At 36.0% G+C, this 16874-nt stretch overlaps 1 protein-coding gene across 2 annotated transcripts in view; it reads right to left on the bottom strand.

Annotated features, from left to right (window-relative positions):
• Nucleotides 1–16874, bottom strand: part of LOC138715247 (BCAS3 microtubule associated cell migration factor-like) — a 58305-nt gene that overhangs the window by 21591 nt on the left and 19840 nt on the right. For both annotated transcript variants that reach the window (XM_069847970.1, XM_069847971.1), the window contains exons 6-7: nucleotides 7604–7904; nucleotides 3416–3688 (exon numbers count right to left, since the gene is read on the bottom strand). In XM_069847970.1, coding sequence (XP_069704071.1) covers nucleotides 3416–3688; nucleotides 7604–7904 — 574 coding nt within the window. The remainder of the gene's footprint in view (nucleotides 1–3415; nucleotides 3689–7603; nucleotides 7905–16874) is intronic.

Here is a 16874-nt window from a genome sequence, read left to right as displayed (position 1 = left end):
TATATATATATATATATATATATATATAACAATTGGCATTCATACAGTCCTCTATGTAGATTGAAAACTAAAAAAAGTTTCATATCCATTTTTCAAGAATTAAAACAGAAAATCAATATCCCGAATTTAAAAGAAAACTTACAAATTAAACCAAACCCTTTAACTCCAGAGAACAAGGTGCCGGTGCAGGTGTTACGTGCTGTCTCTTCTCACTTTATAGATCTCTTGGATATGGAACAACAAGTTTTGATGGTGAAATCATTGCAATAAGTGAAAGTCTCAGGAATCTTCTATGCCACATCAATAAATTTAAGAATGTAGTTATATTGTCAGACTCCAAAGCAACTATTCTATCAATAGTCTCTAAACACACACCTTCATCTCAAACAGCAGAAATAACTAAAATGCTCTCTCAATTAATATCACTCAATAAAAGAATTGTATTCCAATGGATACCATCCCATTGTGGAATTCTGGGAAACGAGAATGTGGATGCTTTAGCAAAGAAGGGCAGCACTGCTACTTACAGACCTGTTACTAAATCTACGTATTACTCTGTGAAAAGATTTATTAAATCTACATACTTAGACTTTAACAAACAAAATTTGATAACACAATCTCAAGGGAAAAAATGGAACTCTCTGCATCAAAATCCACAGTTAATTCCCTATTTACCACGAAAATAGTCTGTAGCTGCATTTAGATTGGAATATATCAGTCCCCTAACTGCCCATTGTGCAACTCAAACCAAGAAATGGATTCGGAACACCTCAAAATCTATGCTTCAGTGGCTGGCCATGATAATATCTTTGAAAAATATTGGAGTGCAAGAGGTCAAGTGACTTTATTGTCAAACACCTGGCATTAGAAAACAACAACATATACATATAAACATTCATTCATTTAGTGTTCTACCCAAGGGCAGATCTTACACTGCAAACCTAGCTTTCTCCAGTCTTTTCTATTTTCTGCCTTCCTTTTTGTTTCCGCATATGATCCATATATCTTAAAGTCGTCTATCATCTGATATCTTCTTCTACACCAAACTCTTCTCCCATTCACCATTCCTTCCAGTGCATCCTTCAGTAGGCAGTTTCTTCTCAGCCAGTGACCCAACCAATTTCTTTTCCTCTTCCTGATCAGTTTCAGATCACTTTTTCTTCACCCACTCTTTCCAACACAGCTTCATTTCTTATTCTGTCTGTCCACTTCACAAGTTCCATTCTTCTCCATATCCACATTTCAAATGCTTCTATTCGCTTCTCTTCACTTTGTCGTAATGTCCACGTTTCTGCCCCACACAATGCCACACTCCATACAAAGCACTTCACTAGTCTCTTCCTTAGTTCTTTTTCCAGAGGTCTGCAGAAGATGCTCCATTTTCTATTAAAAGCTTCCTTGGTCATTGCTATTCTCCTTTCCGGCAGCAACTCATGTTAATGCTTATAGTACACCCCAAGTATTTGAAGCTCTCCACTTGCTCTACTGCCTCATTTAGAATTCGTAAGTTTATCATCTGTATTTTTCTTCCTACGACCATGCTCTTCGTCTTTATTCCATACTGCTCACAGATGTCATTTAGCTCCAGTAGCATATCTTTTAGTATCATTTCCTCTTCTGCTAACAACGCCATATCATCAGCAAATCTTATGCACTTTATTCTTCTTTCTCCTACTATCACTCCTCCAATGTTCTGAAAACAGTTCTTTACTAAATCCTCCAAGTAGATGTTGAACAGGGTAGGTAATAAAGGACATCCTTGACATACTTCTCTCCCAATTTCACTTCCTTCTGACATTTTTTCTCCTATTCTGATTTTCACTCGTTGTTTCATATAAAGATTACTGAACAGTCTTCTCTCTTTCCCATCAACGCCAATTTTCTTTAGGATCCCCATCAGTTTATTCCAATCTACTCTGTCAAAAATCTTTTCTAGGTCTTTATTCTTCTCTAGGTATCTTTTGCCGAATGTATGTAGCAGTTCAATTGCATCTCTCGTACCTTTTTCCTTCCTGAAGCCAAACTGCTCTTCTTCCAACTATTCTTCCATCTTAGACTATAAATGTCAATTCAGTATTTGCGAGAGAATCTTCGCCAAGTGCGATATTAGACTGACAGTCCTGAACTGCTTACATTTCTTGGCATTATTTTTTATTCGGTATTGAAATCAACACTGTCTCTATAAAATCTTCAGGCCATTTTCCTTTCTCACATATTTCGCTGCATAATGATAGAATTTATTTCTTGTCTTCACCCAAGCATTTCACTATTTCAATGGGGATTCCATCATCTCCTGTTGCTTTCCCATTCTTCATTTCCTTAAACGCTAGTTCAACTTCTTCGCTTAAAACAGAAAATCCTTTTTCGTCTTTTAATATGGCTTCTTCGTTTTCTATAGCTAAGTTGTCTAGACGATTCCTTGTCTCATATAACTCTTCTATATATTTCGTCCATCTGTTTAGTATTTCTTGTTTGTCTGTTATTTCATTTCCGATGTCGTCCTCTATCAACCACATGGATTTCTTGTTCTTATTTGTGAAGTTCAGACTTCGTGGTACATCAAATCATATTTTCCTTTCCTCTCTAGATCCTCTATTTCTTCAGATTTCTCTTTCATTCAGTCTTCTTTTGCTGTAACAGTTTCTCTTCTTAGTTCGTTGTTTAATCTCATATATATATATATATATATATATATATATATATATATATATATATATATATATATATACACTCTTACAAACGCAACTGCATTTCTTCTTACATCTATAAGAATAAGAATGTGGATAAAATTTGTTGACATACTTCTGTATGTCACACTCTTGATTGCCACAAAAGACTGCAATTTCACACGTATAGGTATTCTATTTGTCACATTTTTGGGCAAAACCCTATTCTGCATCTCTTCATTTCTTCATTCTTTCCATTAATCTCTAGCATATGTTATAAAACTGTACATTTAAAGACCACTAACAAATATGGCTTGAAATGAGAAGAGCAAGCAATAGAAATAACAGATATTGACACTTTTAATATTACATATTATATAGCATCATTAGTCAAAACATCTTGAGCACTGACTTAATATGCTGGAGACACGAATTCCAATGTGCCCAAATTAAGTTTTGGGTAGACAGAATACTTTCATTTCCCCATTTTTCATAATTCATAATCATTGTTATTAATGTGCAGCAGCCGTGGAAAACTTTTTCACAATGCCATTTACCATAGGAGATAAACTAAACTAGATCTCTATGGCAAACACTCTACATAATAAGTAACTAAGGAAATTTCTGGAGTTAACAACAGTAAGCAAATATGGCACACTGAAGCAAATATAGGTAGTATAACTATTCAATGAAATAAAGAATTAAAATGTTATAATGTGAAGAAAAAAAAAAGAATTAAATTTACAAACCTTAGCAGTTGTATCACCACGATGCAAAACATAGAGATGGTGAACAGCAGCCAGAGATGGTCCTCCAGGATGAGGATGAATGCGAAATACATGAAAGTCATGACCACGTTTGTCAGCTGTTAAAAGAAGCATGCCTGATGGGTCGAATGACAGAGCCACAACAGGGTCACTATGAGCCAAGAAATGGGCTATTATATTATCATTACTGGAGCTTCCACAAATGATAGAATCGCTCGATCTTGAATCCTCTCCACGGGCAGAAGATGAAGAACCCTGAAAGATTCAGACAACATTTGAAGGCAACTCACAGTATGTATCGTATTGGCTCGAATCTAATATGACCCCAAGTTTTCAGACGTTCTTTTTAAGGAAATAAAAATATTACACTATATACAATGTACACATTAAAAATGTTACAGAATGACAGAAAACTAATAAACTCTATCTTAATAAGATTAAATAACAGGATCTGCAACCAGAGTTACCGGTATGTTTTTTAATAACAATGCCAGTTCTTAAAACAAATTTTTAAAATTGGAATGACTGTGGAAGAAAGTGCTGCTAACAAAATAAGAATATTTTTATTAAAGTGAAAGTTAAGTTTAGGCCTAGAAATAACAAAAATAATTTGAGGAGGAAGGAACAACACGAAAAAGTAATACTGATAGTACCGTAATTTCTTTCAAATCCTTCATTACTACCCAATGCAGTATCTCATTGGTGGTTATATTACGAATATTGACTACGTAAATAGCACGAACTGCATCTTTGCACAGACATCTATAATTATTTGTACTTTTGTTTTGTATTTTATATTAATTTACTAAACCTCCAAGAAAACTTAAACACGTTAATATAAATTTAACCAATGTATGAGAGAGAGAGAATACGGTAATATTATGGTACCAGTACAGTAACAAAAATAGGGAATAGGTCAGATCAGATTGAACGTGTGACCTTGACAGAGCAGTATGCGTTACAGAAGAAGACACTGTGCAATACGTTAATATTACAGTCTGCATAACATATAAGTAGACTTCTTTCACACTTGAAATGACTTAGATCTCGATTATAAAACGAGTCCGATTTTCGCAGTGCTGTTTATATGCAAAAAACATTGTATTAGATTTGGGCCAATACAGTAATTCTATATCCTAGCAGCTGAAACTATATTAAATATTTAAATCTATGCCACTCATGCGCTGTTTTCATTTCCTTTGTCACTGTATTTCTTTACTCTCACATTACCTTCTTATTCTGTAATTTCCCGTGTTTTTCATAAAAAAATATTAAAATGTTATGTTTTATTTAACAATGCTCGCAACTGCTGAGATTATATCAGCATTGCCGGTGTGCCAGAATTTTGTCCTGCAGGAGTTCTTTTACATGGCAGTAGATCTACTGACATGAGCCTGTCGCATTTAAGCACACTTAAATGCCATCAACCTGGCCCGAGATCGAACCCGCAACCTTGGGCATAGAAGGCCAGAGCTATACCAACTACGCCAACCTGGCTGACTTTTTCATCAAAATGATCACAATCTGTTACATTAAATCTTACTAAATACTACTTACCCACTAGAAATACTGAAATCCGACACATTAACAAAATTAAATGAGAATTAACATTAACAGTGAAATATAATAAGAAAATAGGTAGTTTGAATTAAAATCCAAGAACAGACCAATATAATGCATCATCTACAAATTATTTACCTGATTAAGAAATGATACCAAAAAGCTGTTTCCTGCAATCAATACAGCAACTTAAAAAATTGTATTCAGCAAACTACAGTTTATAAAATCTCTACATGAGCTCAACTATATTAAGATGTTAAACTATATCTTACCAAGTCTTGTGATTCATAATGGGCGTAACAGAAGCCACTGATTGCTTAATTGACTAATTCTGATTTTGAGTACATTCATGTCATTCACTTCTCTTGCATATACTCGATCCTTTGCATTGCCAGGCAAGAAGATGCCCTATAGAGTGATGTCTGGGGAGTGAGGTGGCCATCCTGACTGATCCGACTGGCAGGGAACTTTTCATCGAGAAATTTACGCACATTAAAGTCCCAGTGTGGCGATGCCTCATCTTACTGAAATATCACGTGTGGTTGTATTTCATCAAGTTGGAGAATAACACAGAGTTCCAACATATTGCTTGAGTTCACAGTGTATTCTTCAAACAATGGCCCAATCACTTGGTTGTAAGAGTGGGTAAATCATATTGTACATAATCGATTAAAGCATATTGTGGGTTCTCAGATTTCCATATGGGTAATTGTGCCTTCAGACTGACAGAAAACAACATGAAGTCAGAACTGATAACCTTCAACAATACATTGAAGAATGTGAACGGGAAATTACTCACATAAAGGTTTATCATCAGATTTAATTTCTTGAATAATTTGCAACTTCTAAGCGTGTATGTTCAATTTTTTGTGCATTACCTTATGCACTGTTGATCTTGGTATGCTTAATTCCACATTTGCTACTCGTATTGATTTCCTTGGACTCTTGATAAATGTTTTCAGTACTACCAACAGTTTCTGTTGAAACATCAGGTCTTTCTGCTCCTTTCTGATACAACACACAACCTGCAACTAGAACTGCTTCAACCTCTATCTAAGCAATTGTGCAGTTGGTGGATCCTTTGTGAGACTATACTGAAAATGCTTCTGTATTGTCGCCAAAGATACCTACAGCCATCACACACACAATGTTTTATTTTGTGGAGATGCTATTTTTATCTGCTGCATTGTTGAAATGTGCAATGGGATCATTCTGGATAAAAACAAATAAATTTCCGTTAAGTTTTTGGAGAATAATTTCTAGTAAAAAAAAAAATCTGACATTTTTTAGTTGCTTTATTATTTGTAGCAAACAGCTTTTGATATCATTAAAAACAAAATTGTATTACATTACATGATCATCTTTTCCTGGTTTGGATCTCATGACCTGTTACAGTCTCAATCATTTATTTGGTCATCACAAATACAAACCTCTCTTCCATTTAAATTCGTAATGTAGGAGCTGTTTGGATTATTACATTATATAATCACGCGAAAAACTTGTGGACATCCAGTAGATTTATAATCTAGGACTAGATGACTATGGATTTATTTCTTAATAATGATTGATTTTCAATGTCTCCATATTAGTTAACTAACACCTTTCTGAACTCTACCAGACTGAAAGAATTCCAATTCTAGGTGAAAACTCTTAAGGTGAAATTCAATATGTTTATGATAAAATAAGCACGGATGATGACTAGGATTACTTTTACCATGAATGCAATCTGGTTGATGAAGTATCCCTTTTATCTTGCTTTTAAAAATACTATGTGTGAGGGCATGATTAAATCCTTTCAAATCTCTCTCTTTGGATCAATTCATAATTATCTCACTTCAATGATGTTGGATTATAGTAGTATAGTATATATACACATAGCTCACAGCATCTGTCCAAATCAAAATAAAAATTCTTAAGTTATTGAACATATTTCCTTAAAATATGCATTTTAATCCTTGAATCGATCTATTGTAAAGAAGAATGTAAACACAAGTCAAATTCTTAATTATTAAGATGCTGTAACAATCTGGGTAAAACAAAAGTTATGGTGTTAACTATGGAGGAGGGGATGCTTGCAATGCATTTCAGTAAATCACAAGCACATACTTACAATACTGAATGTTGGAAGTTTTTTTTCTTGAAATTAAAAATTTTCTGAGTATTTCAATACTGTACCAAGAAAAAATTTCTGCCATTTTATTTACGAAGCATAGAGAACAATCAGTCAGTGCATTATAAATGCTATGTTCATACTTGATACAGTTTACAAGCAAGATTTTAAAAATTTGAGTTACATATTCAATGCACATGATGTAAACTGTACTTCTCAATGAATGATCTTCAAAGATACATGGGCCAATCATTTGATCTCGCAGAAAGTCTTCCCTGTGTACTGAATATGTTTGGTCAAGCTACATCTGATACAGTTCTGTAGATGCAAAGCATATTCAGAGGTTCAATATGATGTAATTCTCAAAATTAAATGTAACTGCATGACTGCCTATAATGAAAGCAATGTTCACATGCCTATGCAAAATGATCTGAAGAACAAGCCCTGCAAGAACTGAGCTATAATTACATGAATCACAGCTCAATTTCAAAAAACCATACCTGAGCATCCAAAATAGTTATGACACCAGGCTGTACTGCTTCAGCATTTCCGCTCATGATAGATCCACCTTGCTGGCCCACCATTGGTCCACCAACACCACCCACCATTCCTCTCTGCATGCCCACTCCAGCACTCCCTCCTGTCAGACTACTGGCCACAGTCTCACCCAATTCACGCAACCCCTTCCCAAACGACTTGGCTGCATGCAGTACAGTTGCAGTGTATGACTGGACACCTTCACCCTCAGTTCCACCTGATGAACGACGGGCAGGCATCAGTCTCCGCTCAGCATATGCCAACCTAAAATAAAATATAATTTTGCAGTATGTGTATGCAATATAATGCTATCGAAATCGAAGGTTTTCCATTTTCCTTCACGTGCCTCAGTACAGTAGTGTGTTGCCAGTTGTGAGCCCATATTAGCACAATATAATATTTATAGTGTAGGCTATTTCTTTATTTAAGAACAGTATTCCAGAGGCACCAAGGAACGAAACTGTCATAGGAGTCTGCATAATTATCCACCATGGCTGTCAAGCAGAGTACATATCGGATCAACATCATCAGTTCACTAGCTGCCATGCTGTGTGCTGTGCAAGGACGATGTCACTATGAAATGGGACCATCTCAAGCACTCAAGAGTCACTGCAGTAAAAGCAAAGGTCAACTCTACTGGGAGACCAGAACATAGACGGAGTTATGGGGGGGCATGGGGTGGCACTGCCCCTCCAAACTTGTCTGAACTCTTTTTTTTTTTCTATTACAATTAGAAAACATTGAATTCAAAAGAAATTTTTTCCTTTGGTTTATGATTAAATTTCTGTGTTTAAATTAATGAATTAATGTCTTCAGATCATGCATCTGGACTATAATATTTATTTTAAATTTCTGAATGTATAAAAATTCCTATACCTCATTTGAGGAATGGAAGCACTGTAATTTTTCTTTTGTAACAGCCTGAATAATTCATGTGTTAGAAATCTGCAGGTGTTCAGACCACCACATGGAGATATATGAATAACATACTACATAACAATGCAGAAAAAAGAAAAGTTATTGTGATATAATGTGTAAACTTGAAGACGGGATTAAATAAAATAATTAGAGTTTACATTTGATATGATTTCTTCAGGAAGGTAAGCTTCATATAAAAAAGTTTCTGTTAGCACTGTTACGTAGTTTTATTGATGTATGCATGTGTTTCCGTACGAGAGAAAAAAGAGGGAGATTGTTTTAAGTTATACCCTATTATAACTTGTAGTAGACCTACAGTTCAAGCCCTATACAACTCGGGCTGAAACATTGCAGATATGTAAGAAATATGCCCCCAAAAATACCTTTATTAAATGACCATATTCCGATATACTGTACCACGGTCAAGCTATAACGGAGGAAGAAGTAAATGATGTCCTCCATAACCCCGTTATATAGGGATTCTATAGTTTTGCTTTGCCCCCCCCCCCCAAGGAAATGGTTCTCTCTCCGCCTATGGACCAGAAGACAAACAACATTGTACCAGACATCTGAGCATTTTATTAAATAAACAACAAGTAAATAAATAAATAAATAAATAAAGCTTTACTTAAAGAACATTTCAAACTACTGAGGTTATTCAGAAATAGTCCTAACCCATAAATTCTTTGCTCACCATTAATTGCATAATATCTAGACAGGATTAAGCCTTTATCCAGGTCTCTTTCACTCCATGAAAAATCTCCATTGCATTTCTATGTTCTATGGCAGAAAGTACACCACTACATTTGAATGGATCTTGAAAGATTGCAAGAGCTGTTTAAATCTCATCACAGTTAATTAAGGACCTAATATGCTAAATGCCAAAAAAAACTTTCTGAAATACTGATGAAAAACACATTGCAAAATGCATGTAGAGATATCTACAACACAGTGTTTTGGCACACGAATGAATCACAGTTGAGCTACGGCAAAGAAAATTTAATATGATATTCTCATGTGGATGTTCCTCTCTTAGATTGAATAAAATGAAATTTGAAAAATTGGCATTTAGCACATTTAGAATGTTAAGTCTTCAACTATCAGTCATCTTCCTGCCCTTGTATCTTTGGTAAGAAATTATCATCTGACTGTACTCCAACTAGATGTACAACAATTATTTTAATTTCTTTTTTGTCTTTTATCTCCCCATCCTCATTTTAATCTTCATTTCATACAAGAAGACTCTGCATGTCAAAAAATATGTGTCCAAAGCCATTCTTATTAGCTGCAGAATAAAGAACCTCTTTGTTGTGCCTAGAATGTGACATTAAGTAATTCCTTGTCTGAGAGCACAACCTATTATATATTTTCGACGTCTGAATGGAAAATTTGCTGTTTTTCTAAACACAAGAAGGAAATATGACAAATGAAGCAGTTGAAAAACTAATATAAAAGTTGTCTAGAAAAAATATGATTTGTAAGAAGGTTAAGCACGGATCATTGGCAATGAGATGTAATAACATAACATGGAGATTGTGTAATTTACATATGGCTGCATCACAACTCAAAACACTAACTCAAAGATAGAGATGGAAACAGTGGTAGATCAATTAGTTTCTGCTGTTGTTTGCTCCTTATACTGTGTTAGAATATTGTGTCAGTGCTGTGCTTTGTTAAATTGTGTGTTATTAACGTCCTGCAAAATATGTACTTACTTATTTACAAATGGTTTTTAAGGAACCAGCAAGTTCATTGCGCCCTCACGTAAGTCTGCCATCAGTCCCTATCTTGTGCAAGATTAATCCAGTCTCTATCATCATATTCCACCTCCCTCAAATCCATTTTAATAGTATCCTCCCATCTATGTCTCGGCCTCCCCAAAGGTCTTTTTCCCTCTGGTCTTCCAACTAACACTCTATATGCATTTCTGGATTTGCCCATACGTGCTACATGCCCTGCTCATCTCAAACGTCTGGATCTTATTGTATGGATTCGTAACAAGCTGTTTTTTAAGGTGATGGGTTGTTAGCCCTTCGCCCAACCCCCAAGTGGAGGACCACCCCTTATCAGCTGTCCATGACTGCTTATTCAATATATTTGCAGCTACCCTCCATATCTGGAGGCCGTCTCCTCTATTCACAATCTTAGGATGCGCCATGCCCCCACATATACAGTAATATGCAACATATGTTGCCAGTTACTGGTAATTCAGGGCTCAAACATAAAAAAGGGAAACCCTTTAGAAACAGTCTTTTTACCTGATGTGAACGTTTCATAATATAAATACATTCTTGTAAAAATCCCACATGTATTCGATGCTTTATGATAAGTTGTTAGTTTAAAATAATTATATGTTACATTACATCATCTGTCACTGCTCCACATATGTCAATGTATGTTTCATTTTCTGGCACAAACATTGAGCCAACTGTCGGGGCACAGAAGACTTTGTGTTATATCTGTTGATATGTGGAGTGTTATTCTATGAAATGAAGATTAATGCTTTCATATATGGTCAACCAAGATCTTTCATGAGTCTGTTAGCATAGCTGTGTGAATAATTTCACTTCTGAGATGGAGACACTTGTACAGAAAATTAATTACATTCACTAATAATATGACAAGCAAAAATGATTAACAAAGTTAATTTTTTATGTAGACATGAAATGGTGAGTACATTTTGACTTGATACTTCTCATTCAGCAAGAGGATTTTTCTACATGTTGTAAATCTGTAACACGGAATTTCAGCTACACTTTCGTTTTCAAAACGAGTTTTTTTGCCCTTTTAAATCCAATACCCAAAATTTGGTTTGCACCTGAAAGTTAGGTATACAATATTTGTTACCTGCCAGCTCTTTGTTACTGAAGCTTTCGTCCATTTTCTGAACTAAGCCACCATGTCTGAAGCAATAGAGCAGAGATAAGAACGGCTCGAGCTTTGCTTAGCCTTTTCTTGCTTACTAGGCAACTGGCAATATAAAAGTCAGTTCTTCACTTCCCCACCAGGTGGAACTAGCATTGCGAGCTTACAGGAGCCGATGGACTGAGGTTTAACTCACAGGCCCGCAGCTCTACCCGCATTGCATGGCTCTCAATTGCTGTTTATGTTTACAGACATCTAAATTCTTCTAAAAAGAGTAAACAAACGTCCTCCATAATCGACAGAGACATTAATGTTTACCGTTCAGTAGTCGCAAATTTGGATATGTCATTGAAGACTCACGAAACGTCATTTCCCAACCTAGCATGTGTGGCTAAGAAAATTCTGTATGTGACAGCCACAAGCGCACCCAGTGAACACGTTTTGAGTATAGCAGGGTTTGTACTCAATGAAAGAAGTTCAAGTTTGCACCCTGGTAATGTGAATATAGCAATCTTTCTATTCCTTAAGAATCGACTATGTTGTTCCTGTATTAGCAAGGTTACGTTATTCATTGCTACAGATATAATGAAATAATCCTTTGCAATAATTATAATTAAGATTATAGCAAGCTTTTATTTACATTTAGTAAGAAAGTCAACATTTTGTTGTAACAGTTCGAATTTTCGTTGCATTTGGGAACGTGACAAATATTATTTATTGAATGAAATTTTAAGTTGAAGACATTTCCACAAATACATTCAATTAAGAGTTTCTTTTAGAAGAATGAAACTTTCAGTGCATTATTCTGTGAAAAGTAATTTATTTTCTTTCATACTGTCATACTGGAAGGATTTGAAGGATAAATATTCTGTCAGATTATTTTATGTAGTGTTTTTCATTAAAAGATAGATTTAAGAAAAGAAATATTCAAGTACGATATAAGCAGATATATGATTTTGATTTGGAAAGCAACTTTTCGGCTCAACTGCAGTATCTGTCCCGCTATGCTGTAACATCTGAAGGAGTGCCAACATATTTCTAGCGCTTTTTGCGCTACCAAGCTTAACTCATCTGCCTCCACTGTAACGAAAATTGTTACTTATGCCAATCTTCCTCTCGATAAAAACCTAATGCAGGTCGAGCAGAGAGTACAAGACACGCAAAGAGTATAAAATACTGCTGTCTTATTACAAAGATTATGTTTGTAGTAGGAACGGTTCATCTATGGAACCCCAACATAGGAACCAATTAAGGCCGAATTCAAGCCCCGAAAATATATAATTCATCATTATAGGTATAAAAAATTACAGAAAATGTCCAAAAACATGTACACGCAATGCTCCATTTCCGCGAAATTACAGTCTGTAGTTTGGATTCAGTGACGGCATTATATCCTGGGTTTGAGCTCCGAAAAATTTATAATTCTTTATTAGAGACATAAAAAATTGCAGGAAAAATCTAAAAACTTGTATAAACAATGCACATCTTCCGCCAAATTACAGTCTCTTCTTTGGACAAAGTGACAGTAATATTTCCTGAGTTCGAATACCGTACCAAAAGTGTAGGCTATAATTGTTTATTAGAGGCATAACAATTTCCAGGAAAAATCTAAAAATTTGTATACACACTGCTCGACTTCCGCCAAATTACAGTTTGTAGTTTGGACCCAGTGATGGCATTATTTCCTGGGTTTGAGCCAACGAAAACTTATAATTCTTCATGAGAGACATAAAAAATTGCAGGAAAAATTTAAAACTTGTATACACAATGCACATCTTCCGCCAAATTACAGTCTGTAGTTTGAACCCAATGACGGTATTATTCTCTGAATTCGAGCCCCGAAAATTTATAATTTTTTATTAAAGAAATAAAAAATTTCAGGAAAAACTAAAAACTTGTATACACAATGCAAATCTTCCGCTACATTACAGCCTGTAGTTTTAACCCAATGATGGAATTACTTCCTGAGTTCGAGCCTTGAAAATGTATAATTGCTTATTGTAGGAATAAAGAATTGCAGGAAAAATCTAAACAGAGAGTGAACTGAGAGAAGAGAGAGTGGACAGAGGGGATATAGTTGACTGAAAGAACAGAGAGTGTACTGAGAGCACAGAGTGTGGACTCAGAGGACAGAGTGAAGACAGAGAGTGGACTGAGAGGACAGAGAATGGACTGAGAAGATAAAGAGTGGAGTGAGAAGACAAAGAGTGGACTGATAGGACATAGAGTGAACAGAGAGTGATCTGAGAGAACAAGGAAGGGACATAGAGTGGACTGAGAGAACAGAGAGGAGACAGATGTGGATCGAGAGGACAGAGAGTAGTCTGAGAGGAGAGAGAGTACAGAATATGGACTCAGGTGACAGAGAGTAGACTGAGAGGACAGAGTGGGGTGAAAAACTGAGAGTGGATTGAGTGTACAGAGAGTGAACTGAGAGGACAGAGAGTGGACTGAGAGGATAACGAGAAGACTGAGAGTGAACTGGGGAAACTGCAAGTCAGAATTCTTTCCTCTCAGTCCTCTCTGTGCTCACTCACTGTAATTTCAGTACTGGTACTCTCTCTTTGATATTGGTCCACTCTGTTTCCTTTCCCTTTTCTACTACATCAGTCCTCTCTCTCTCTCTCTCTCCTCTCGATCCAATCTGCGTCTTCTCAGTTCACTCTTTTTCTCCTCAGCCCACTCCATCCTCTCTGTTTTCTTTGTATCACTTTCCGTCCCTTCAATCCACACAATGTACTCTCAATTCACTCTCTGTAATCTCTGCCCCTTCTCTGTCCTCTCAGTCCACTCTCTGTTCTCTCAATATACTCAACATTCTCTGTGTCTACTCTCTTTTCTCTCAGTTCACTCTCTGTTCTCTTAGCTCATTCCCACTCCTCTTGTTCATTCCCTATCCTCTCAGTCCACTCCCTATTCTCTCAGGCTACATACTGTTGTCTGAGTCCTCTCCCTGTCGTCTCTGTCCACTCTGTCCCTTCATTCCATTCTCTGCCCCTCAGTCTACTCTCTGTACTCTCAATTCACTCTCTGTAATCTCTGTCCACTTTCTGCCCTCGCAGTCCATTTCCTTTCCTCTCAGTCTACTCTCTGTCCCCTCTGTCTACTTTCTGTCCTCTCAGTCTACTCACCATCCTCACTCTCTGCCTTCTTGTCACTCAGTTCAGTCTCTGTTCCCTCTGTTCTCTCTCTTAGCTTACTCCCTATCCCACAGTGCTCTATCTATCCTCCCAGGCTCCTCTCTGTCCTCTCAGTCCACTGTCTTTCCTCTCAGTCCACTATCTTCTCTCAGTTCACCCTCTGTACTCTCAGATCATTCTCTGTCCTCTCAGTCCAATCTCTGTACTCTAATTCCAGTCTCTGTTCTTTCAGTCCTTGCAAAAGTTTCTACAGCTATAGGACATTTGTCACAGCGTTATATCATCATCCCAACAACACCTAAAGAAACGGCAAGGGTTAAGCACGGATTTTATACGATTTGGCATTTTCCTAACTATATAAGTGCAATTGACTGAACACATGTGAAAATACAATCACCAGGTGGAGGAGATGCAGAAATCTTCAGAAATCGCAAGGAATTTTTTTCAATTAATGTGTAAACTGTATCTGATTCTTCCTTGTTGATTCGAGACATTGTGGCTAGGTGGTCAGGCTCATCTCATGACACATATTTTTAATTCTTCAATAATTAAGAGGCGATTTGAAGATGGAGAATTTGGTGCAGCCATTCTAGTTGGAGATAGTGGATATGCTGTACAAAATTATCTCATTACACCACTGACAATTACACACACACCAGAGGAACAAATTTTTCAGGAGGTCATCATAAGGACTAGAAGTCCAGTAGAGAGGAGCTATGGGGTATAAAAAAGAAGATTTCCTGTTTTAGCTACTGGAATCAGACTAAAATTGAACAGAATTCAAAATGTAATTGTGGCAACAGCTATTTTACACAATATAGCTTGCAATGAGAATGAAAATATACCTCCTGTTACTGATGACCAGTTGGATGCCATTAACGCTGTGCATAACTTCCCTCAAGCAGCTAACAACCACCCAAATGTAGTAGAAAATAATGTCAGGCGAAACCACCTTATCCATCAGTGCTTCCATGATTTGTTGGTGAACCAGTGAAGGAAGAGATTAAATTAACATAGGCCTAAAATAAGTTTCATTCACTGCAGTACATGTAACATTGTTTATTATTCATGACCTGGGTTTAGGTCACTATAAAACTGGACAAAGCAAATGTTGGTTAGAGTTAACCTCTTTCTTTAACTTCATCCATTCTATTACCAAACAAAAATGTGAAACAATAATTGTGCCAATTCACCAAACAAATGGCTGTTTTTATTACATTATTTATAAATATTCATTTTTATTGAGCATGTATTTAACAATTATTTCAACATCCTACCTTAAAATACTTTTTCTTGCTCTGGGTATTTGCCCATTCTAGCCAATTATAAACTAGGGCCTGTGAATATTACATAAATAGATTAGGTCACATACTACAATGTTAAAAATAAAAGCAATTTCCCTTAGAATTATCAAGATCCTGGGTACATCAGGTAGGCCTAATTTAGTGGGTTATTGAACACGTTAAAAAGCTGGAAGTTGTCTTCTTGAAATTAAGTAAGATCATGATTTTCGGAGGGAAAGGAATAAACTAAAGGAAATTAATTTTTATATTAAAATGGATCCACATATGTCACCAGATAATGCACATTAACACTAGACACAAGTTATTGTACGATCTTGCCTATCAGAGAAAAGTGGAATCGAGAATGCTTTCCAATAAATTCAAGAAAACTACTGATTAAATGATAGACAACACCTCACATGGATATAAATGATTTATTTATTTGTGAAACTAGTAGATGCATTCCTTCTTTATTCGCATTGATTTGATTATAGCATTAATTCTCTGTAAACAGCTGACATCTTGATCTGTGGCTGACATGTTGACGCGCCATCAGTAACCAAGTTATTGTTCAGTATAGCCAACGCATGAGAAGCCATGAGCATCTAGTGCCAACATTAGTTTAAACGGGTGGGCTGCCAGATATTTATGGGGAAAATGGAAGCATGTTTAAACTGAATAGTAAAGTTGAATGGGTTTAATTTATCCCAAGTTTAACTAACTTTGGAGAAAATGGCCCTAAACGATGCAATATAACTGCCGCCATTTGTTATGTTGAGTCTCAGCTATTGTGAAATGTACCTGCTAAAACGGTTTAAGTACATGTCACTGTTAGAGCACTAGCTTTATCTATGGTGTGGTAGCTCCTTTACTTGTCTGTGTCATGCGCATGCGCAGTGTCCCATCATTGGACTTAGAAAAATTTCTTGCGGGACACTAAGTGCAGTTTCACCAACTTTTTTTTCCTATATGCATAAATAAAGGTGCAATTTAAAGTTGTAATTTATGTTTCTTTGTTTCACTGTCAG

Source organism: Periplaneta americana, chromosome 15, assembly GCF_040183065.1.
Source record: "Periplaneta americana isolate PAMFEO1 chromosome 15, P.americana_PAMFEO1_priV1, whole genome shotgun sequence".
In the NCBI taxonomy this organism is placed as follows: domain Eukaryota; kingdom Metazoa; phylum Arthropoda; class Insecta; order Blattodea; family Blattidae; genus Periplaneta; species Periplaneta americana.
Note: the sequence above shows the minus strand (reverse complement) of the source record. Positions and strands in the feature narration are given on the sequence as shown.